General features: G+C 49.6%; 1 protein-coding gene across 9 annotated transcripts in view; it reads right to left on the bottom strand.

Moving 5' to 3' along the window:
* The window catches only part of MYLK (myosin light chain kinase), a 265249-nt gene that overhangs the window by 39572 nt on the left and 201393 nt on the right, over positions 1-24284 (bottom strand). For all 9 annotated transcript variants that reach the window (XM_082744141.1, XM_082744140.1, XM_082744139.1 and 6 more), the window contains 4 exons: positions 10922-10972; positions 9805-9932; positions 7890-8043; positions 2857-3159 (listed from right to left, as the gene is read on the bottom strand). In XM_082744141.1, the coding sequence (XP_082600267.1) occupies positions 2857-3159; positions 7890-8043; positions 9805-9932; positions 10922-10972 (636 nt within the window). The remainder of the gene's footprint in view (positions 1-2856; positions 3160-7889; positions 8044-9804; positions 9933-10921; positions 10973-24284) is intronic.

The following is a 24284-nucleotide window of genomic DNA, read 5'->3' as shown; positions in this document are numbered from 1 at the left end:
CAAGACAGGGCTGTACCTGCAACGTTATAAATCTGGTGTGTTTTCCACTGGCATCCTCCGATTTCTTTCTGGAGCCCTCATTTCATATGAAAGCAAGGTTTGAATATCTATTTTATATCCGATTTTCTCACCAAAGAAGGACATCAAACCATAACGGCCGTCCCATACTCATGAGGCCTCTGGTCCCGTGGGGACTTCAGACAGGCCCTGTCCTTTACTCTCCCTTCTCCTCCCTGCCTCACAACCGGAAGCTCTCCCTCTCCCGGTGCTCCTTCCCTTGGTGTCCCTCCTCCCCACCCACAGCCTCTTCTCCACCTTGAATTCATGGCAGCCTTTTGCTTCTCTTCACACCAAACTTCCTGAAAAAATATTCCACACTCTTGGCCTTTCCTTCTCCCACTTGTTCCTTATCCTGGGGTAACAATTTTCCACCCTGTGGAAACGCTCTGCTCTTCACTCTCAAAGATGGCTGCGTCTTGAAGGGCTAAATCCAGGAGTCCTCATCTCCTGTATTTAGCGCTGGTGGCTGTTCCCTGAGCCCTCTCAGTGACTCACAACATCTGTATTTCTTCAGCTCGGCTCCAACTTCTCCTGATGCTCTCCCTCTTGCCCTTCCTTCTGGTCTTGCAGGCTCCTTCGTCTCCGTATATCTGTGGTGACTTTCCTACCACCCTCTTGGTGACCTCACTGATGCTCGTGGCTTCAATTATTAGTTAAGCAGTGAGACTCTCAAATCCTTAGTTCTGACCTAAGCCTTCTTCTGAGCTCTAGATTCAAGTCAGTAGTCTGAGGACACTTGGATTGCCTTCAGTCACCTCAGTCACACAGGACTGAGACCAGAACTTGTGTCTTCTCCAGGACTCCCCACTGCCTAACCTCCAGTCCCTGAGAGGCAGCCTGACTACTCCCAAAGGAGCACAGGCTTCAAGTCAGACAGCTCTTCAATTACATTACAGGCTCTGTGATCTTGGGCACGTAGGTTTGCCCTGTAAACCTCATTTCTCCTATCTGTAAAATGGGGGTAATAATGGCAGCTACTTCACTGAGATAGATGCAGGAAATGATGCATGTAGAGGGCTGCCCACACTGTTAGCCTATAGCAAGTACTTGATATATGTTAGCCACCAAGAACTGTAATAATAAATGGCTCTTAAATTTGTGTTCGGGGTGCCTAGATGGCTCAATCAGTTAAGTGCCTGCCTTCTGCTCAGGTCATGATCCTGGGGTCCTGGGATCCAGCCCCGCATTGGGCTTCCTGCTCAGCGAGAAGCCTGCTTCTCCCTCTTTCTCTATCCCTATCCTTGCTCATGCTCTCTCCCTCTTGCTCTCTTTCTCTCAAATAAATAAATTTTTAAAATCTAAAAAAAAAAAAAAACAGTGGATTTTTAAACAAACAACAACAACAACAACAACAAAATAGAAAATTTGTGTTCAGTTACTTAAGCCAGGAGCTGGGAGTCATCTTGTACTCTTCTTTTTTTTTTTTTTTTTTAAAGATTTTATTTATTCATTTGAGAGAGACACAGTGAGAGAGAGAGCATGAGCGAGGAGAAGGTCAGAGGAAGAAGCAGACTCCCCATGGAGCTGGGAGCCCGATGAGGGACTCGATCCCGGGACTCCGGGATCATGACCTGAGCCGAAGGCAGTCGTCCAACGAACTGAGCCACCCAGGCGTCCCCATCTTGTACTCTTCTAATTTTTCCTCCAAGTCTACCCAAAAAGTCACTGAGAATGGTTGGTTCTATCGGCTAAGGCCTTCATTCATGGTCGGACCATTCGCCACCTGAACTACACCACAGAGGTCCCACTGGTATTTTGCCAACTCCAGTGTCATTCCTTCCCTCCCTGGGTGCTTCCCCAACTGCCGCATGCATCTGAATCCATGGGGTAGATCATATTGAAATGAGGATTCAGAAGGGACCAGGGGTGTGGAGGGGCCAAGAGTTTGCATTTCCAGTAAGTGCTGAGATCCCAAGACTGCTGGTCCAGACCGCAGTTTGGGTAGCAAAGCTCTACTCTTCCTCTAATTCTCTTTCTTAAAAAAAAAAAAAAACCTCATGTGATCATATCAGTCCCCTGCCTGGAAATCTTGGATGAACTTCACAATGTAACTTAAACTGCCCTTCGGGTTGCTTCCTCCTGTTCTGACTCACACAGCATATACCCCGGCACAAGCTTCTCAGAATGCCGTGTTTTTCCAACACTTTGCACCTTTGCTCATGCTGTTTCCTCCATGGGGAATGCCTCTCCTTATCTTCCCTGCCTCTTGGAAGTCCGTTCCTTTCCCCAAGACTCCACATAAGTGTTACCTCCTCTAGGAAGCCTTCCTCCACCTTCATGGCAAACTTACTCATGCTTTCTGCTGTGACTCCTCTTTTTTGTTTACACCACTATCATTGCATGTATCCCATCTGATCACAGTGACTGTCTAGGCAGCTGTCCTCCTCCTTAAGATTTAAGCCCATTGTCTAATCTGTCTTTGTGTTCCAAGAACTCAACACCGAGTAGACAGTGCAATTGGACCGCAAGAGAAGGAGTGAGGTGGGTGCAGGGGAAAGTTAAAACGGGCCCCCACGAACTCCTGCCTTCCAGGACTGCGCTTCTGATTAACACACCATTGCCCCCTGGTGGCAGGGTACCAAAATTGCTGGTCCAATGTCTGGAAGAGTCACACAGGTACCTCTTTTAACGCACGGATCAGCATCACCACCCTGGAAACCAAGATCCCCAAAGACTCTGCCAGCCATCACTGACATCTCCTCGGTTCTCGGTACCCCTCTCAGTACAGGTTTCTACATACACAAGGAAAGCCATGCACACATATTTCAAGCCAGCGATAAAATAAAGGCAACCTACCCTCTGGTTTCTCTCCCACTGCTGTGAGTTCAGACTCCTGGCTCGGCTCACTGGTTCCATACACATTGATGGCACGCACACGGAATTTATACTCTCGGTCAGGCAGGAGGTCCTGGACGTTAAAAGAGGTGCTGCGGCATGTGGCTAGCTCCTTCCACGTTTTGTCCACGGAGTCCCAGATCTCGACGCTGTAGGACTGCACGGCACTGCCCCCGTCGTATGAAGAGCCATACCAGGACAGGGTCAACGAGGAGCTCCGGATGTCAGAGGCGCAAGGCGTGCCAGCTGGGGGGTCTGGCTTGTCTGGGGAAAGAGAAGCACATCACCCACGTCTTCAGAATTGTAGGGAAAGAACGTTTCTGGATTAGCGTTGTCTTGGAGGAAAAGCCCAGAGAACCCGAGCTGACAGCCCTGGTCCTGGCTCTCCTCTCCTCACCTACATGGTTACACCTGTCTACAAACACGCAAAGCCCACAAATACCTATTTGCTTGAAAAACCCCCTCTTTTTCTGGCTAGTTTTCCAGCCTACAAGTCACGATTTCCTGTACTTTGCCTCAGTCCTAAACATATTTCTCTGAGTAAACAGATCTAGGAAGCTGCCCAGAAGGCGTGGACTGCTTCCCATCACAAATATGTTTTGAGAGAGAATTTAATGTGTGTGTGTGTGTCTGTCAGGCCCTAGGCCAGTGGCCTGTGACATAATGAGGGTCAGTCTCCACTTTCTCCGGGACTTGGGAAACGCCTGCCCCACGGAGAGGTGGAATAGCACAGCGAGCTCTGAGGTCGGACAGATCTGGGTCTGAACATGGCTCTGTCTCCACTCACTACTTGTTAACCTCTCTGTGCCTCAGTTTCCTGGTCTGTAAGCAATGTGGAAAATAACATTGATTGGATCACAAGGCAGCTGTGAGAACTTCCTGGACAAGGGGCTGGCATGTACCGTCATCACTCTCATTTTGGGGGGAGTTTATTTCTCGCTTTGTAATATGTAAAATATTACTTCTACCCCACCTCTTTTATCCTCCTAGGACCAAGATAAAATGAGAAGGACTTTCAAAAGCAAAGCACAGTAGTGAATCACAACCGTCCCTGACTAGGCCTGGAAACAGGAGCAGGCTGCCTTCCCACTCAGACCAGTGACACCACCCACTTCCAGGCAGATCATGCCAGCCTAGACTTTGGTCAGGTCTCGGAGTTTTGTGGATTCTGTCTGGCACTCCTCTGAACAAAATTCTCCTGTTTTTCAGATTTTGTTTTCATAGGTGGCTGATTTAGCTATAGATACCAGTATTCAGTAACCTCTATCTGCCCCTCAACCTACCCCCGCCAAGGCAGTCTGAGGTGTAGGGTTTCCCAAACCAGCAATTAAAACCATGCTTTTCATGCTATGTCATTCTTATAAGCTATGTGACCTCGAGCAAATTCCTTGACTTCCAAGGTTCCAGACTTCTAGTTCCTCTTTTTTATTTGGACAATGGTGCTAATGTGTATCTACCTGGTAGGGGTTTTGTAAACATCCAGGTAAAGACCTTGACTCCTACTCACCTTCCCTTCAGCAAGGGTGGAAAGCGGAAGAGAATTCTTATAAATGGCTTTGCGCAGACAGGGGAGAAAACAAACATTCCATCGTGTGTGTGTGTGTGTGTGTGTGTGTGTGTGACACACATGTACATACACATATCTGTATTCATCCTCCCTGGTTCCCCAGGCCCCACGGCTTTTCTGTTCTTCCTATGGCTACCGCCCATCCCCGCACAGCGCCCTTGTGTGGAGGGTTTCTGGGATCGTGGTAGAACTACCTCCCACCATTGGCAGTCACTCTGGAGGCCTCCTGGGATGGAACCACTTTCGCTGGTTGTTTAAAGTGTTCTCTTAGAAAAACTATTTGTTCTGAAAGATGTATTGGTCTTTTTAGAAATATTTCTGGTGTTGGCTAAGATGTTTATTGCTCTAAACTCTTGTAGAGGCAAGTGCTTCAAGTCCTCTCAAGACCCAGCTAAGGGAGTTAAAAAAGCCCAAAGAGGGATGAAAGACAGACTCACTGCTTCCCCCAAAGAAAACTGCCTGGGAAGTGTCTTGTTGGACACGTTTAGAGTCGTGTAGGTTTATAAGACAAAGGCACATACACTCCACTGACTGATTTTTCTCCCCTCTGTGTTGGTGAAGCCAATGTTGAGAAATGGGTATTGCAAAAGAGGTACTACTTGTACCCTACCCTGTTCCAGATGTCTCTTGGCTGAAAGGGTCAGAAAGACAGACATATGATATGTGTTGCCCCCTGTCATACAAGAGAAGATGAAAAATCACTTTCATTCCTAGTGACCACCCTATCACCAGGGTCACCTACCTGGACGATCCAGGCCCTTGAAAGCTAAGGCATTTTGCTTGCTAAGAATAACCAGCTAGCGAGTGGCAGAGTGAAAAGGAGACTCCAGGACATTTCCAGAGCCCTGTTCCAGGGCCTGCTTTTTTACAAGCTATCGGGCAGAATAAGATCAAGAAGCATCTTGCTTAAACCCACGCCAAGCATCACAAGGGGAAATCTCCTGCCCTTAAAATTCATGTGAGTTCCAAGCTCAGAGTAGTTGAGGATTACTGGGTATTTGGAGATTCTCTGGACTTGGTTTTTCTCCTTTAAAGATATGCAAAGTGACCTGTTTTTCCCCTAGCTGGACAAGTTACTGGAAGGAATGCATCTGGGCCAGCAGCTCTCTGGGGCCCCTCCCTCCCTTGCCCCGTGGCAGAGCTGGAAGGGCCATTGTGGCAGAGGCTCTCAGAACGTCACCAACTCCTGTGCTGCCTTTCGAAATAGTTAAACATCACTCATTCAAAGGAACCCAGGGAAAGGCTACTTTTTATTACCATTAAAAAAAAACAGGAGTCATACATAGCCTCGATGAAAAGAAAATGGTATTTTTAAAGGACAGACAAGAAGAGAAGTTTGCTGCTAACCAGTCGAAGTTAAGTCGGCCTCAGTCAGCTGGCCTGCAGACGGCCTTCCAGAGTGCTTGAAAAGGGTCTGGAGTTGCCCAAACAATTCCTGTTTCATCGTCCCATTTCTATCTGACATCTACTTAATAAGCCTTGATCAGATAATGCCCAGATGCCCCCAGAGTCACACAGGGAAATCTGGCCCTAAGCCAGGTTTACTGTGGACTAAGGCTAAATCCACAGGCTCTGAATGAATGCAGCTTTGCTGGGTCCATCAATGCAAGTTCTCCGTTTATTGAGCCGTTCTATTCTTAGCTCTCCGAGGGGGAGGCAGACAGAAAGCCCGTTCCCCTCCATTCCATTCCCCTCCCAGCACGGCATTTAACATGCTGCTCCCGCCAGCTGGCGGGCAGCCACGCCAAGGCCCTGTCAGCACTGGCCGCGGAGAATGAGAAACGAAACCATAAAAGGCCAGAAGCACAGCCCCGTGGTGGGCCTGGGGGAGGGGCGCGTGTGGCACCGCAGAGCCAGTCAGAGTGGGGCAGGGGCGCTGGTCATGGGAGAGCAGTTCAAAGGAGGTGATCCCCTAGGTTCCCCAAGCTGGGCAGAGAAGAGAACACCAAGGAAAACAGGAAACCAGTGCTTGCTGATGCGGGGAGAGGGGAGCCAAGTCAATACTTCAGGTACACATCTCAATGTGTAGGAGATCTGGGTCACTAGGGCCGATTTCCCAAGCCCCCAAATAGTCTTGCCTCCTGGGGGACAATCATCGAAATGAACATCCGGAGTCACCAAAGAGAGAAAGAGTGAGAAAAATGTGTCTCCTGTCTTTATAGATGAGAAACCTATTTCCTGACCCCTTAGCACACTGGCCTTCCCAGAGTTAAAACTCCTGATCTACAGCAGCAGAAATAGGGGATCAGATCAGCCACCGTGAGGCCAAAGGCCTTTACGCACACAGCCTCTGATGGCCACAGGTGCGCAGGCACACGGCCTGCTGTCCACCTGCCCAGTTCTTCATCTGCTGTTCCTTGGCTGTCCCAAGTGCCCGCCATGTCAGGGCTCAAGGGCCTGAGCACAACCCACAGTGTGGGACCAGTTAGCAAGGTATTTGGACATTTCAGGAGACAGTCCCCCAGGGCATGAAAGACAGTGACTGGGTAAGAGAGGAAAAAGTGAACTTAAAAATCAGTCTAGAGAGAGACTCCACTCCATACGGCAGGAGGTGAAAAAGAAATGCAGGTAGGACTGGGAGGTCACCGTGATCTCGGAAGGGTGATCTCGGAAGGGTGATCTCGGAAGGGTGGTCCCAGCAGACTCACGGGGGTAGGAGGGAGGCCTCAGGGGGGCGAAGAAGCAGGATCAAAGTGGAGACTGGCCCTGGTGAGGGGCGTGGCTGTGCAGGCGGCAGAGACGTGGCAGGGTGGCCACAGCGGGACAGGATCCTGCAGGTGTACACGCGCCTGCATGTTTGGCTGGGATGAGAGAGCCCTGGCAACATTTCCGGGAGAAGCAGAGGAGGTGAAGACGAAGGAAGGGGCACAGATATACAGACACCTGTAGGCGCGGGCCACGAGGTGGTGAAATGCCTGCCACCTCCAATTCCTCAGGGAAGCCAGACAAGCAAGGAGGACACTCAGCCGGCTGACACCGGCGAGGGCAGCAATGAGTCTGTGGCTCGTGATCCTCTTCCTGCAGTGCCCTCAGAAGCAGGCACAGGAGGACGTGGAAGGCAGCACGGCCTGAAGTTGAGGACTGGCAAAGGGACTGAGTGGCCGGGGAGAGGGAAGGGGGTGGACCACAGCGACAGGGAGCAAGGTGCTGGGGTCTGGGGTAGTGTAGCTCAGGTTTCCCAAAGACTAGACAGAAAGAAGCCAGGAGGGGGTTCACAGGAACAGGAAAATGCTGTGGGTGTGCGGTAAGGTCTGGGCTTCTCCAGAAGCACGAAGCCCAGCCAGAGAGAGGGGGCAGGGAGAGGGAGCACAGGAGCATGTGAGGCTGTGGGCAGGGCACCGAAGGAGTGGGCCCCAGGGACATGAAGTCCAGAGGCCCATCATCCTACTGTCCTCTGACCCCCAGGCCAACCCGTCCCCAGACTCACCCACGACAGTGAGGTTGACCTGGGCCTGCCTGCTGCCCAGCTTGTTCTCCACCAGCAGAGTGTAGCAGCCGCAGTGTTCCTGGCGTGCGGCCACGATGGTGAGCCTGCTGCCATTCTCGCTGTTCTCCACCTTGATGTGCTCGCTCTCCTGGATCTGGGAGCAGAGAGTGGGACAGGTGCTAGAGACTTGGGCCAGGAAGGGGAGAGGGCTCTGACCTCCACTCCCCACCCTTAGGGAAGGCTGTGGACAGGCTGTATGGGGCTCCATCTTGTCTAGACCCTGGGCTTCCCCTTTGGCCCCTCCTCTTCTGCGTCCAAAGCCAAGCCTCCCTGAGGGGTTCCAGCTCTGGGGTGAGGGGGAAGCGTGCAGAGCATGGCCCGACAGATGGATTGTGTCTGCCCTTGCTGCCCAACCCAGAGCCGGGGAGGGTCCCATTGCTTCAGGGGTTTGGGAGGGAGGGCAGGAAGAGCTGTCTGAGCAGTCACCTAACCCCAGTGTGTTCTGACTTCTCCTATGCTAATACTGGGGCCACCGGCCACATGTGGCTATGTAAGTTTTAATTAAGTAGAAATAGCCCGAAGGTCCATCAACTAATGAATGGATAAACAAACTGTGGCCTATCCAGACAATAGAATATTATTTGGCCAGAAAAAGGAATGAAGTACTGATTTATGCTACAACATGGATAGGCCCTGAAAACGTCATGCTAAGTAACAAGCCAGACATGAAAGAATACATTTATATGAAATGCCCCCAGTAGGCAAATCCATAGAGACAGAAAGTAAGTTAGTGGTTGCCAGGGCTTGGGGAAAAGGGAGGAATGGCTGCTAATGGGTCCAGGGTTTCTTTTTGAGATAATGGAAATGTTCCAGCATTAGATCATTGTTATGGTTGCACAACTGAAATGGTTGAAAAACCACTGAATGGTACACTTGAAAAGGTCAAATTTTATGGTGTCTGAATGTTATGGTGTATATAACAAAGCTGTTATAAGGATTTTAAATTAATTACAATTTCAAAGTCTGTTCCTCAGTTGCACTAGTCACATTTTAAATGCTCAGTAACTACATACAGTGGTGGCTACCATATTGGATAATGGATACAGAACATATCCATCACCAGAGAAATTCTTTGTCCCCGGTGGGGACCTGGCCAAATGTCTCTGCAAAAGGAGAGAGTCCATCTTCCTTAAGACACCACCAGAGAGAGCACAGAGCAAGCACCCGTTGGGACGATAAGGCAAGCTTCTCAGCTTCATCTTTTGAGACCAGTCCTCCATGCCTCCCTGGTACTAGCCTCCCATCTCTGCTCCTCAGGGCACTTTGAATGGTTTGGAATAGAGCAACAGAGAACTCAGAAGAAATCTTCACATCCTCTGCAAAGTTCCTGATTCAGTGTCAGCCACCGCCTGGGACCTTTGTTGGTCACATGTAAGTAAGAGGCACACACTACCCACATGGGCCCAGGGGAACTGGAGGGCTCCCCATGTCCTTTTAAGCTGGTTGTTCAGAAATTCAGACCCTTCTTTCATAGGATCCTTAGGAGAAACGGTATATTTCTGGGCCAGTAAGCCAAGGTTCTAGTTAATGTACAATTTATTTATTCAAATAGTTGGAATCCCTTTTATCCCTTCAACATTAGTAAGCTGAAGAGGTTACCACAGATAGGGCTCAGTGGGCTAACCCAGAATCACAGAAGGTTCACAGGGTCTGAGAGGTCCTTTCAGTCAGTGGTTCAATTCTCCTGACTCTGAGTAGAGTCAGATATGGTGGGTGGGGACAGGTGGGAGAGGGGCCCTCCCATTTCCAAGGCCCCGCTGATCAAAATGCTGCTGCCGACATGATGGCGTTTCTGGTCCCTTTCGGCGCAGGGGCTGGGCACGTCATTCTTTGGCCACTCCCCTCCCTCACTAACCTGCTTTCGGAACTTCATCCAAGTACAGGTGATGGGCTGGGTGCCTGCCACTTTCCCAAACAGCTCCACAGACTCTCCTGCGCGCACCTTCTGGTCCTCGGGAAACTGGATGATCTGAGGGGGCATGGCTGGGAGAGGACAAGGGACGAGGTGAGCGATGAGGAGGGAGCCTCAGAGAGACTGATCTCATTCAGTGCTGCTGTCCACACTGGTCTGTTCCTCTCTCGCCTTCTAGAGCCTTCAGAGTAACACTGAGAACAGTGGCCTCTGCTCCAGAATGTCCAACTGATGGGCCTGCTAGGTTTGTTCTTGTATTTATTCTTCAGAAATGGCCCATACAATCTACATGGCAGAATTTTCCAATAGTCAATTGCTCTGGAATTTGCATCTTACCCTAAAATTCTTAATATACCTGCTCGCTCCTTTAATTTTTTCAAAGGATTTTATGTATTTATTTGACAGAGAGTGAGAGAGAGCACAAGCAGGGGGAAATGGCAGAGGGCATAGGAGAAGCAGGCTCCCCACTGGACAAGGAGCCAGACATGGGACTTGATCCCAGGACCCTGAGATCACCACCTGAGGTGAAGACAGATGCTTCACTGACTGAGCCACCCAGGAGCCCCCTGCTAGCTCTATTAATTAAGCAGCACCTTATCTTCAAGCCAGGTTACCCTGGCTGACAGGTTCAATACGGTCCACCTCCTCAAATGCCTTTCACTGGGAAACAGACAAGGCTCTACATGACAGAGGCATACAGACCAGAGCACTAAGATAGCACACAGTGGATCACCTCCTTAAATGGCAATGTGGAGGGTAGAGTTAGGCAGAATTTCATAGCAGGGATGGGAAAGTCATAGTACTGTATGATACCATATAATGTCCCTATACTAGGGACGCTACAGCGGAAGGAGAAAAGACAAGTAGTGACAGAGGGTAGGGGACCAGGCTGTGCAGAGGCTCTTGGGGAAAATCTGGCCTGAATAATACAGGGTTCGAATCAGGGAGGGGCAGCAGTGGTCTCCTGGGACCTTATGCCTGTGCTCAGTCTAGCTGGGCAAAGGAAAAACACCTCATGGCAGATGACCCTTGCCCCCAAATGTTGCTTATGACCAATTACCTGCCTTCGGAGGCGTCTTGGGGGCAGGTTTCTTTTTCACAGTTGCATCACCTGAAACAAAGATGTTCACAAGTTATTTTCTGTAAATCCTGGCTTTTCATAAAGTTCTTGAATCCTAGGAGACTTGCCCACTGCCCCTGCCCCAGGCAGAGCCTTCATTTAAATATGTCTCCACTTAAATATGTTTTTTCAGGAGATCTTGCACTCCCATAGAGACAACCTCATGACTGAATGAATATCAGGTCTCGGGGGGCCTCTGGAGGGGCCTTCAGAGTCACCATTGGGATAAGAACTCAAAAATGCTTGAGTCTCCGTCATCCATTTCAACAATGATGACTCCACACTTGCTAACTATTCTCTCATCCAAACTTCAGGAAACCCAGAAAGGAAATTATGTCAGATAAACCATCTAAAATTAGCCTTTGGTATAGATCCAAGGGTCTCAGGCTTCCTTAGGGTCACAGACTGTGGACTAGTGGCTTTCATTGTTTAGTGTTGGCTGAATGGATCAATGAATGAATGAACAAGTGAATGAACCCACCAAATGGTTTCTTCCCTTCCTACTCCATTGCTTCCACTCTCTCCAAGTAACTCAAATAAGAAAAATGACCCAAACAGACCAATTTCACAGCACAAACCTACTCATTTGGCTAAATAACAGTATGATAAATGCCAAAAATAGCCTCAGCAATCTTCATGGCTTATCTTCATCTTTCTTGAAGGTCTTTAATCAAAACCTGTTTATCCAAGTGGAATGAGAATCTATGCACACACAAGTATCTATACGTGAATGGTTATGTTGGTTGTATTTGTGATTGCCAAAAGCTAGAATTTACCCAATTATCCCACAACTGGAGAACGGGTGACCTGTGGTATAGGTATACAATGAAATACCAAGAAAAAGGAACAAACTACTGATATACAGAACTTAGATGAATCTCAATGATTCGTCTATCTCTAAGAAAGGCCAGACTCAAAAGGCTATAAACAGTATAATTCAATTGATATGTCTCACTCTAGATAAGGCAAAGCTATAGGGGCAGAGAATAGATTAGCAGGGTGTGGGGAGAGGGGTCCACCGTTAAGGGGCACAAAGACATGTCTTAGGGTGGGGGAACCATACTTTAATTATGGCAATAATTATATGGCCATATGCAGTTGTCAAGATTCATAGAACTGTGCCTGAGAAAGGGTAAACGTTACTGTCTGTAAATTAGACCTTAGTACAAAAAAATGGGAAAGAGTTACTTAACCAATGAGATCTTCCCTAAGCACTCCATGTCCTACAGCAACCCCCTGCCCTCCACACTTCTCCTCTCCCTCACCTCACTTTATTAGTCCCCCTCCCCGTGGCACTTAGCACCATATAAAAAACTATATATTTACTTGTAGATTTACTACCTGCCCTTCCCCTATCTCTGAAGTAAAAGGCTTTCGGGGGCAGAGACTTTCTTTTTTTGCTCACTGCTGTATACTCAGTGTGCTTGGAACAGTGGAGGCACTTGGTAAGTATTTACTGAAGGAATGAGTGGTGGTGACATTAGCAATTAGTCACCCCCAAAGCCTCACCCCTGCAGATTATGGAAAAGCAGTCCCGTGTCCTCGCCTGGACACTGCTGTGTGCCCACAGGCCGGTCAGCTGACTTTGTAGATTATTAGCTGTGCATGTGGGAAACAGAGTAGTGGGGCTACCCACCTGAGAGCCACACAAGGACTGGGTAAGGAGGCGATCTCTGAGATCACAGAACTGACCACAAATAGATATATGCTGAAGTCCAGGGTGAGGCCTGCTTCCACCAAACGCACCCTGGCTTGTCACTGTTATCCACCCATCTGTCCATCTCACAGAAACTTACCAGGCAAATGCCTGTCAGCACAAACTCCTAACCTGGGAGCTGAGAGGAAAACCACACAAATGTGAGAAATCAGAGCTTGTCCTCAAGGGCTTAAATGTCAAGGTGTGTGGCCCAGAAGAAAGGCTGCTTTTTTTTTTTTCCTTTTGTCATAAAGGATATTGATGGGACAACTGGCAAAATTTGCATAAGGTCAATAAATTAGATGACAGTATTGTATCAGTGTTAATTTCATGTTTTGATCATCAAATTTGTTTTTATAAGAAACTCTCTTTGTTTTTAGGAAATATACCCTCAAATGTTTGGGTGTTGGGGGCACCCAGGTGGCTCAGTGGGTTAAAGCCTCTGCCTTCAGCTCAGGTCATGGTCCCACGGTCCTGGGATCGAGCCCTGCATCGAGCTCTCTGCTCAGTGGGGAGCCTACCTCCCCCTCTCTCTCTGCCTGCCTCCCTGCCCACTTGTGATCTCTATCAAATAAATAAATAAAATATTTTTTAAAAATTAAAAAAATAGGGGCACCTGGATGGCTCAGTGGGTTAACCCTCTGCCTTTGGCTCGGGTCATGATCTCGGGGTCCTGGGATCGAGCCCCACATCGGGCTCTCTGCTCACCAGGGAGCCTGCTTCCCCCCTCTCTCTCTGCCTGCCTCTCTGCCTACTTGTGATCTCTCTCTCTCTGTCAAATAAATAAATAAAATATTTAAAAAAAAATTAAAAAAATATTTGGATGTTGAGGTTATCATGTGTACAACTTACTTTCAATTACTCATAAAAATCATTATGTATGAATGTGTACGTATGTGCATACGTGTGTGGAGAGGTAGAAGGAAGGAGAAAGGGAAAAACACATGATAAAGCGAAGACGGTAAAATGCTGACATTTAAGGAATCAGAGCGAAGGGATACAAGTATTATTTGTACTGTTTTTGCAACTTTGAGTCTGAGGTTATTTCAAAATAAAAGTTGATAGAAAGTTTTTTTTTCAAAAGGTTTTATTCAGGGGGCACCTAACTGGCTCAGACCATAGAGCATGAGAGTCTTGATCTCAGGGTGGCGAGTTCAAGCCCTACACTGGGCGTAGAACCTACTTAAAAAAAACACACACACACACCAAAACTTTTATCTAGCCAACACAACGCAGTTGTTCAAATGAAGGACAAAGAGCGTGCATTGTGGGCTGTGTGCACACAGGACAGACCTGAAGGCTATGAAATATCTGAACTGGAGACAGGAGAAGGGCCCCATGGTTCAGGAGCAGAGAGTGGTTCAAGTTGAGGATCAGGGTGATGTCCAGTGGAAGCTGTCCAGAGTGCGGGGCTAGGGTTAGAGAACTCTGGTGTGAAGGCGGTGGGACAATTCAAATTAAAGAAAATAAAGAATTCAGTTCCTTGGTCACAGTAGTCTGGTTTCAAGTGCTCGAGGATAGCCACACATGGCTCGTGGCCACCATGCTGCACAGACACGGAACATTGCTGTCCTCACAGGGCTGATCCAGAATCCCAGGGTTGAGGGCTAGATATTTGTTGTGAGTGAACGGGGACATCCTCACAGAAATTGCAGTCTAGCTGGGCTGGAGGACCCCTTGGCAGTCTCCCTATCTCCTGGGGGACAAGGCTATCCAATTCAGAGGCTACTGCCATCCTTTGGGGAGGAAGTGATGAAGGTCCAGGCTTGGTAAAGGCAGCAGAAAAGAAAATGCAGATGAGGCAGAAGAGAAGTTAAGACCATTTAGGGGCTGAGCAAGAGGGAGGTACAAAGATTCCTTAGAGATTTCTGGCTTGGATAAATGGGGAAAATGGTGGTGACAGAATACAGACTTTGGGAGTGAAAGCTGAGGCATTTGATTTGGTCCAAGTGAATGTGGTAGATGATAGAATTTAATGCACTTGTAGGCTAGAAGCCCAGGATCAGAATTCTAGAGGGAGGGTGGTGGAGACTGGAAGTGAAAGACTCCAGAATCAAACATGCAGTCATAATGGAAACTGCGAGGATGGGTCAGTTCTTTGGGGGAAAAAATGCAATGAGAGATGGAAAGGGACCAGGGTCTGAACCTACGTGATGCCCATGGTGAGGAGCTGGGATGAAGGAGAGGGCTGTGGACCTCAACAGATGGAAGGAGGACTGTCCCTGCAAGCCAGGGTGGAGGAGAACAGTCCCTGGGAAGTGGGCTTCAGGTGTGACCAGCCCTGAGTGACGGGTAAGGTGTGAGAGGGCAGGCGGCATGAGACGGTAGGGTCAGAAATCACTCCAGGGGAGATTCTCAAGGAAACAGGCAGGGAGTCAACTAACCTGGCACGAGTTCTAGAGTTGAAGGGACAAGGGGAAACAGGGTGATGAACGGGGAGATGTCAAGCAAGGTTTCTTTCCAGGTGAGAGAGGAGCACAGGTTTGAAAGCAGAAGGCTGGGGCTCGGCGGGGGAGGGAGAACCCCAAGATGGAACAGCATGAGAAACCCCTTGGAAGTGGGTACTAGATGGGCTCTGGAATAGCCACGACAGGCTGAGCCAGGCAGCCCTTCCCTTCACCTAGGGCTGCTGGGAAGGGAGAGGCCCTCCAGGGAAGACGAAGGGCTGCTACCACAGCCAGAATCTGACCTCCTGTGGAGAGCAAATGCCATCTGTTCAGAGGAGCTGTGTGGAGCTGCTGTTATGGGCTGAGCTGCATCCCCCCAAAATTTATATGTTGAAACTCGAGCCTCCCAGTACCTCAGAATATGACCCTATTTGGAGATACAGGGTTTAAAGAGGTAACTCAGTTATGGTGAAGCCAAGGGGCGGGAGTCCTAGTCCAAACAGACTGGTGTACTTTAAGAGAAAATTTGGACACACAGAGACGCCAGGGGTACACGCACAGAGAAAAGGCCACATGAGGACACAGTGAGAAAGAGCCCATCTGCAAGGCAAGCAAAGAGGCCTCAGAAGAAACCAGATCTGCCAACACCCTGCACTTGGACTTCAGCCCCCCGAACCGACAGACAATACACTTGGGTTGTGCAAGCCTCCGGTGTGTGGAACTTTGATGTGGCAGCCATAGGGACGAAAACAGCTGTGGACAGGCTCTGGAGGCTGCAAGGGAGCGCCACCGGCCCCGGCATGGCAGCCAAGAGCGAACAAGGATGGTGATGGTGGCAGCACACCATGAGATCACGAGACCCCGAAGTCCCGCTCCACACTATTCTTGGCAGCCCTGGTAAATCTACGTGGCTAGAAGTAGAGCCCGAACTGGTCTCCACCTTCCTGTGTCACCAGTAAATGGATCGAAGGCCAAAATTTTCAGTTTGTTCTACGCATTTGCATCTTCTGCTGTTTGCATTAGTTAGCACTTGAAGCTGGTTTGGTTCCTATTAGTAAAGACAGTTTTAAATGTTAATGAAGTTCTATATCCTCTGCCATACATATTTTATACAAGCATCTGCTGAAATCCATTAATTGGGCACAGGGCTCAGAAGGACACACTTCCTGGGTCGGAAAGCAGAATCCCGGATTCGAAAACCTGGTTTCTCACAGAGAGCGGGGCTCAGCGCTTGCAGCATTAACCCAGGATCTCACTGTCCTTTCTCCCATTGGATTCTTTCGCCAGCCAAACACCAGCAGGGCACCTCACACGGTTTCCAGGTCATGGGAAAAGAGGGAGATTCCCAGGTGATTCGTCAGGCTCATAAAAACCAGACGTGGCCAAGGTAGAAGCAGGACCCGAGCCCCCTGCTGCCCAGTGTGTGGCTACATTCTCCCTGTTGCTTCCATTCCAGCTCACTCTCTGCTCCATCCCCAAATCCAGGCCCTTGAGACCCTTCTCTGTCCCCTTGCAGCAAGGCAGTGCACAGAGGCTCTGGAGCTGGGCTTGGGTTTAAATACTGCCCTGTCATTCCCTGAGCTGTGGGACGTAAAGCATGTCCCTCAACCTTTCAGGGCTTTGGTTCCCCCACTCCCAAGATATGAAGGGGAGAAGGAAAATTCATTGTAAAGCATTAGGCTATGTGGTAAAGAAGTTACAGGACAGAGTGCACGCTTGAATACCAGCCCCCCACCCCAATACCCCTCTTCCCCAGATGGACCCCCAGAGGACTTCTCGTTCATTCCTTCACCTATTCAAATGCCACACTGCGTCAGCTGAGCTCTGCAACGACACGGAATCACTCACACTGCTCCTGGAGCTCCTTCTCCCAGGGTCCTCAGTGGAGGTAACACTCTTGCTGGTCCAGATGCTTACACTCGCAGCTCTCCTTGGGTTACTAACTAGCTTCCTCTCCTCTGCGGTCACCCATCTTATTATCTTACTATTAATGTCAGCCCCGTGTCTCATTCCCTTCTCCAACACCTTACACTTTTGCACTAGCCATTGTCAGAGACGGATATCCTAGAAGGAAAATAAAATCCAATGATCTTTGCAAATCCTGTGGCAGCTATTGGCTGCATGGTCAGGCTAGCAGCTAACATCCTCCAGCTGCCTGCCCCCAGTCCATTCTTCTGAGGAGGAAGGAGCTCAGTCCCCTCTTCCAGAGAGTCAGCCCAAGGGAGCCACTGCTCCTGGCCTAGCTCTGCTCCCCGAACTCTGATGCCCTTGGGGTACTTTATTCACTGCTGCTCTCAGAATGCCTCTTTCTATCCCTCTCTCTGCTGGCTTCATTTTACCGTGAGCCCAGGCCTCTCTCCTCAGCTCACCTATACATCCCACTACCTGACTCTCCCCTCCCCCGACACATAGCTCAAACCCAACATCCAAAAGCGAATCCAGGATCTTTTCCCTAAACCTGCTGCTTGCCCCTCCCAAGGGCCCCTCCATACCATCTGCTGTCACTAACATCTCTCCATTCCTTCCCCTAAATACCTCCTTGGTCTGCCACTTTCCACATCCCCACTGTCACTATTCTAGTCCCGACAGTACCACCTCTTCGGCCTCTGGGGCCCTGTCCCCGCCCTAATACAGCCATCATTCTGAGGCCATCAGTTCACTGTTAAACCTCTCCAATGCCAGCCCCTGCCACTGAGGATCGAGTCCAGCTCATCTCACAAGGGCCTTCGAGATCCATCCCCAGCTCTCATCCCATCTTTTTTCTTACTCTTCCCTCTTGGGGATCTTGGTCATCCTGGCCCTCGATGCTCAATGTTGGTGGTTTTCCAAATCACATGTGCATTGTGAGCACCTGGGAGATTGGCTAGACAATCTCTTGGCTGCCCCTAGACAGCTCTTGGCTGTCTGGGGCATGCTGATGCTGTGGGGCCCTGCCTCACCCTTTGGAGGGGGCTGTTCTATCCCCCACACCCAATGCCTTTCCATTTCTGTAGCACCAGCCTTCTGGCTTCAGCTCTTGACTGCCGACTCTGGTACCTTCTTCCGGAAGCCCTCAGCTCATGCATCACTAGGTCCATGCTGGGCTTCACACCCCTTTGAGGCAGTCATGTGTCAGCACTCATCAGAGGCATCACGACTGCAACATGCAGACCCCACAGCAAGCTTCCCAGGGACAGGAACAGGGCCCATTTTGTTCATCATTCGTACACCCAGTGCCTAGCACGGTACCTGGTACATGCTTAGAAAGTCATTAAAGGAATGAGCACAGCTCCTGAGATCTCTGTTAACCTGGGAGTTCCCAAGAACGCTCCACCCCAGCCCTGCAACTCTGATCCTGGGAGAGAAAGCCGTGGAGCTGGAGTCCCTGTGCAACTTTCCATGAGAAGGAGCTGCCTCCTTGCTGTCACCAACTAAATCAAAGCTGTTGGGTGCAGAGCCTTCCACTCTAAAGAGGAGACTGAGACTGGAAGTTGAGAAGCAGCCCAGTGAAAGCATCGTGAATCAAAGCCCGAGCCTGGAAGCCTGCTGGGAAACCAGGGGCAGTGCTGGGGAGGCCGGCCTCCTGACTGAGGAACCCACAGACTGCTTCTGCCCCAGCCTGCCCAAGTCCTGACCGACTCCTGCCCTGCTGAGCCTTCCTTTCACACCGGCATAGGGGAGGAGGTCGGCGTCCACAGAAGTTTCCGGACTGCTCTGTTTGAAGGTACAGGAGGGCCTCTCCCATGAATCAGCGGGGCAGAAGCCCTGAGGAAAACTTAGGAGATATTTACAGGGCCTGAAGTGTGGGTCTCTGTGTCAAAGGATCTGAGACAATGGAAAGCAAAGGAGAGTGAGGGAAGTAGCAGCAACAGCCTCGGGTACATGGAGGTCCCTGGGTGTCTGCTTCTCTAGGGACATTTCCCTTTTTAGGTAGCTAACTAAAAATAGACATCAAACCCTTTGCAGTTCTCAAAATCAGCATTAACTTTTCAACCACAGGCTCCTGAAGGTGACACAGGCTGGTGAAGGACAGAGGGAGCACTCAGGCTCAGGGCTATGTCAGGGAAGGAGGGCGGCTGTGGGGACCCAAGGAGGGAAAGCCAAATCCCACTGCCCTGCACTCGGGCAGATGCAGGCTCTGGGACATCCCCCAACTTCCTCACCAATGGCACACATGGGGCCTCTTCCAGGATGTTCTTATAGACAGACCTATGGAGGATTGTAGGTCACTTCCCCAGAATTAATTCCCCAGAATCTGGGCAAATTTCCTAAACACATCCCCTTGTAGCAAAGGCTGTCACACAAGAAATTCCAGAGGAACACTGCTCTTCTTGTTATAGCAAACACTCATCCCCCAGGACACAGAACGCCAGGATGGTTGTGCAAGCGGCACCCAGCATGGCCAGGACAGCAGCACCAAAGTCCTCCCACTTCATGGGATCACGGGAGACAGGGGAAGACTGGGGAAGGAGCTGGAGGCAGCGGCCCAGGGTAGGGGGAGAGTCCATGGTGTCACAGGGTCCATGCATGGCAAGGTGGGGGGGGGGTGATATTAGGCACTATCCCTCCTCACTGAACAATACTTTGGTAGAGAGACACTAGGAGTTGGTGCCAGCTTTCAAAGGCTGTGGAAATACCCCAAATTTTCTTCCAGGAGACCCAGTATCAAGCAAATCTGGATGCCAGATCTCAACCTGTTCAGCACTTCCTTCTAGCTCTTTGAATCCTATTGTGGCTTAACATTCCCCATGACTTTGGGACAATATTTAAAAGAAAGCTGGGATACTGGGGGAATCTTTCAGGAAAACGGGGCACTAGTCTGGATATCCAAAGATGCTTTCAAGTTGACTTGACTTTTTTTTTTTTTTAAAGATTTTATTTATTGATTTGACAGAGAGAGACAGAGCGAGAGAAGGACAAGCAGGGGGAGTGGGAGAGGAAGAAAGCAGGCTTCCCGCCAAGCAGGGAGCCCAATGTGGGGCTCAATCCCAGGACCCTGGAATCATGACCCGAGCCGAAGGCAGATGCTTAACATCTGAGCCACCCAGGCACCCCAAGTTGACCTGACTTTTGGTTTCAGAGAGACACACACACGGGAGGCCAAGGCAAAACTATCTAAAAGCATAATCTGGGATGGTCCATCACTGTATTGAAGCCAAAATGACGAATGTCAGGCCAGTGCCAGGCAGGGAATATGAAGGGGTGTCCGGTTTGCATCATCCCCAGATCCCAGAAGTAAAAGAGAGGCAGGGACCCTTAAAGCCTGGGAACTCATGAATATATCTGAAAAATCAAATGTTTATTATCTCTCTACCACAGGCTAGGCATGGACATTTCAGAAATGAAGAAGCCCTAGTTCCTGTCCTTAAGTTATCAAAGTATCCTATGCTCATTTATCTCTTTTCTAAGAGACCATCAGCTCTACAAACTGATAGGAGGAATCCCTGAGTCCATTACCAGCAGGCACTGCCGTGTCCGTATTCTCCAGAACCAGCTCCAAAGTCCCATCAATGCCTCCCTCACACAAAACACTATGCAGCTGGGCTACCTGAGGCCTGGACCTTCTGCTTCAAGCCCCCTCCCCATCGGGAAGTTTCTGCTACCGTGTAACACCAGCCATACTCACTGAAGCTTCAACCCATCCCACAGGACATGATTTGAAGGGGGGTCAGCGGACCTCATCTGAACTGTGTCACTTGACAAAAACAACAACAACAAAGGCATTTCATTGAATGGACTGATGTCAGAGCTGGAAAAGCCTGGGCTCAGTTGGAGACAGTCCCCATCCGACAGACCCAGAGACAAGTGGCTTTGACAAGGCCACATGTTCAATCAGAGGCAGAACCAAGACATTTGTCCCTTGCTTTCTAACCTAGTGGCTTCTCTGGCTATGTCTTGTGTCTGAGCACTGCTGCAGAACCGGGCATAGTAAAGGGGAGCCTGGAGGTCCAGTAAGGATGCTTCCATCTCCCTGTGCCTACTCGACTCAAGCAGTCTTGGATTCATCTCCCCTCGGCCCATGCACTTCTTGTTCTTTCTCCAAAGGTAGGAGGCAATCACTCTGGATTGGAAGAGTGGATGGGAGTGTTCTAGAAGTGTGACAGTAAGCTCCCATCGAGGGGTGAAAAGTAGCATTAAAAGGAAATCATGACAACTGACAAAAACTGAATACAGACCATGCATTAAATAGTAGTATGGGTTTAATGTTAAAAGTCCTGATTTTAATAACTGCATTGTGCTTATGCTCTTAGGAGATACACGATGACATGTGTGAAGATTAAGGGCATGATGCCTCTACTTTATCCATACATCGTGTATGTACATCTAATCTATATGACACATGCTGAATATGTGAATATAAACATAGCATATCTATATCTGCATGAAAACCTGATGAATGGTGAATAAATTCATATGAATACATACATAGGGACAACAGAACAAAACGTAAATAATTGGTGGATCTAAGTAACAGGTATACAAGATTTCCTTGTACTATTCTTACAACTTTTCAATAAATCTGAAATTCTACCAAAATAAAGTCATAAAAAAAATTCCTCCCAAGGGGAGGCTTGGGGCAAACACCCTGACAGGTCTGGGGATCCCAGCGATCATGGCAGGGGTCCCCCTCTTCATCCCCTCAGCTCCCATGGCAGCAGACCCCTGCCCTCGTGGGCTGGGGGGAACACAGCCCAGGTGTGTGTGGACAGCACAAAGTATGCCCCTGAGATCGGCAAGCACAAGGCTCTGCAGCAGGAACATGGATCAGGATTGGCCTCAAGGTTCCAGATCTTATCAGCTATCAGACCCCAGGTGGAACCATTTAGTGCTTTAGGGCTCAGTTTTGCTCCTCTGTAAAATGGGAGCAACTACTCGTAGCTCAGCTGAGTGAGCCCTGCCTGAAGTGACAGAGCCTAGGCACCTCACCTGACACCTGTCACACGTTAGGTAGGGGTGCCGAGCAGGTGCTAAGTGAGCACATGAGTCAGTGGGGGTTTGGGGGTGGGTGCCCATAACATTCCTTCTGGCATCTGTGCAGTTTCTCCCTCCAGCGTTCCAACAATGTTACCACTGCACTTCAACCACACCACATTCCTCTCTCCTTCCTAACCTGGCCCAGAGTTCCCCGTGTCCCAAATCACCGCAAACTGCCACTCCGTGCTCCTGGACTTGGGACTTGGTGTCTGGCACGTTAGTTATACTTCTGTCCATTTCCTCCCACCCCACCTCCTGGGTTGGCCAATGGACTTGGTTTTCCCCTCACGGTCCTCAGCAGGACTCCTAGCAGCTCCCAGGCCACTGCGTGGACATGGGTCGTCTACCTTCATACCTGACAGCTCGCACTCAGGACTGAACAACACAGCTGAGGGCGGGGTGGTCATGTGGGGAGGGATCTGGCTATGATCTGTTTGACAAGAAAAACACTTGGCCTTCCCTTGGTTACTGGCAGCAGAGATGGATTTCCTAGTTAGATTAGGTACTTCCCAGTGCTTGAAAAAAATGAACACACATATACAGCCAGAGCTCTCGGGGACAGGAGAATCTGGGCTTTTTCATGGGATCAGAGACATCTGGAATGAGGGACGGCTATGCTAAGAGAAAAAGGCAAGCTGCAGAGGTGTCCAGAATGCATGATGTATTTACATCTTATATGTAAATGCTCAGAAAAAAAACAATTATGAATATAATTGAGGAGGTGAGTAGAACTAGGGATAGACAAAAGAGGGCTTTCATGTTGTCCCTGGAACATTTCTATATTTTTTAGCATGTTTAAGGAAGAATGCATGCATATTTAACATATGTAATTAATAAATACTATAAATTATCCCAAAAAGTGAGAATATAATTGCAGGTGAAGATCTAAAAGACACCATCTCCATTTCCTATCTCCGAGCAGCTGCCTTCTCAGGAGCCTTCGGGAAGGAAGCTCCATGGTGTTCTAGAAGCATCCAGAGAACTCGACAGGTTTCTGAGCACAAGTGTGTAAGCGGGTGGAGGTAACCAGAACTACTCTGCTAAAGCTTTCAATGCCAAGGGGGTGATGGGTGGGGGTGATGAGAGGCTGTTGAGGATGGACCATTCAAAGTGGTCATTACTGTGCATACAGACACACTTTTCCAGTCCTTTGTGGGGTTAGACATCTGTCCTGTCCGTAACTGTGACACCAAGGCTAGAGTTAAATTCCCCTTCTACACACAAGCAGTGTCTGCTGGAGTTTGTCCAGTCATGAACGTGTGTATTTGCTATGAAAAGGAGGATAAGCAGTTTCCGCCAGCCCTGCCCCTCCCTCTAAGCAGTACCACTGACTGAACCCCACCCCCCACTCCCTCAAGACGGGGGTAAGAACCTTGGCTTCCAGCTCAGCTTCCAGCATCTTGCTCCCTCCCTGAAGGCTGGAGTCTGGGGGCCGGTATCAGAGATGGTCTGAGGACCTGGGCATAACGGGCCCCACTTAACAGAGGCAGGAAAGGAGAAGCCCTCTGCTTCACAATCCCAACAGTGCAGGCACGCCGTGCTTCCTGCCTGACTGACCACATGCCAGAATGGCCCAGGAGCTTGAACAAATACTGAAGCCTGGACCCTACCCCCAGAGATCCTGATTTAACTGAGCCGGGGTACCCCAGCAGCAGAGGTTTCAAAAGCTCCCCAGGTGAATCTAATATATAGCCGGGGTTGAGCCCCCATCCCAGAACTGGATGATGACAACTTGATCAGCCTTCCCCGCAGACTTCCCTCCTCCAGCACAAAGGCCCAGCTCTCGGGGCCCAGCTGCTCCCCGTCTCCAGCCTGTATTCTCCTGCACGACTCTCCCCTTAACACACACCTCACTTCCCCCAGGATCTGCCTGGAAAGGGTGTCCCGGAGCTGAGGACAGGAGGCCGCTGGTGACCCGGCTCAAGCTTCCCGAGTTCCTGCTTCTGCCCCCAGGAGGGAGATGGACTCAGGCCCCTATGTCACAAGCACCCCATGCTCTTCCAAGATCCCATTTTCTCATAACTCCTAGAGCACGGGCCCCAGTCATCCTCTTGGAAAACACAATCACCAACCTATTCTTACGAGGTTTTTCTTACAATTAGGCGTGCATTTCCAGCAACTCATTAAATGTCCACTCCCGATCACCTGAGCTCCTCATTTTGGTTAAAAATCCACTGGACATTACAGTTCCAGTTCAGCTACCCCATGTGCAGAAGGCTGAGCTCCCGCCCCCCACCCCGACAGCTGGCTGGTATATGTATGGGGA

This window comes from Mustela nivalis (genome assembly GCF_964662115.1).
Source record: "Mustela nivalis genome assembly, chromosome: 1".
Classification (NCBI taxonomy): Eukaryota; Metazoa; Chordata; class Mammalia; order Carnivora; family Mustelidae; genus Mustela; species Mustela nivalis.
This window is presented reverse-complemented; position numbering and strand designations above follow the sequence as displayed.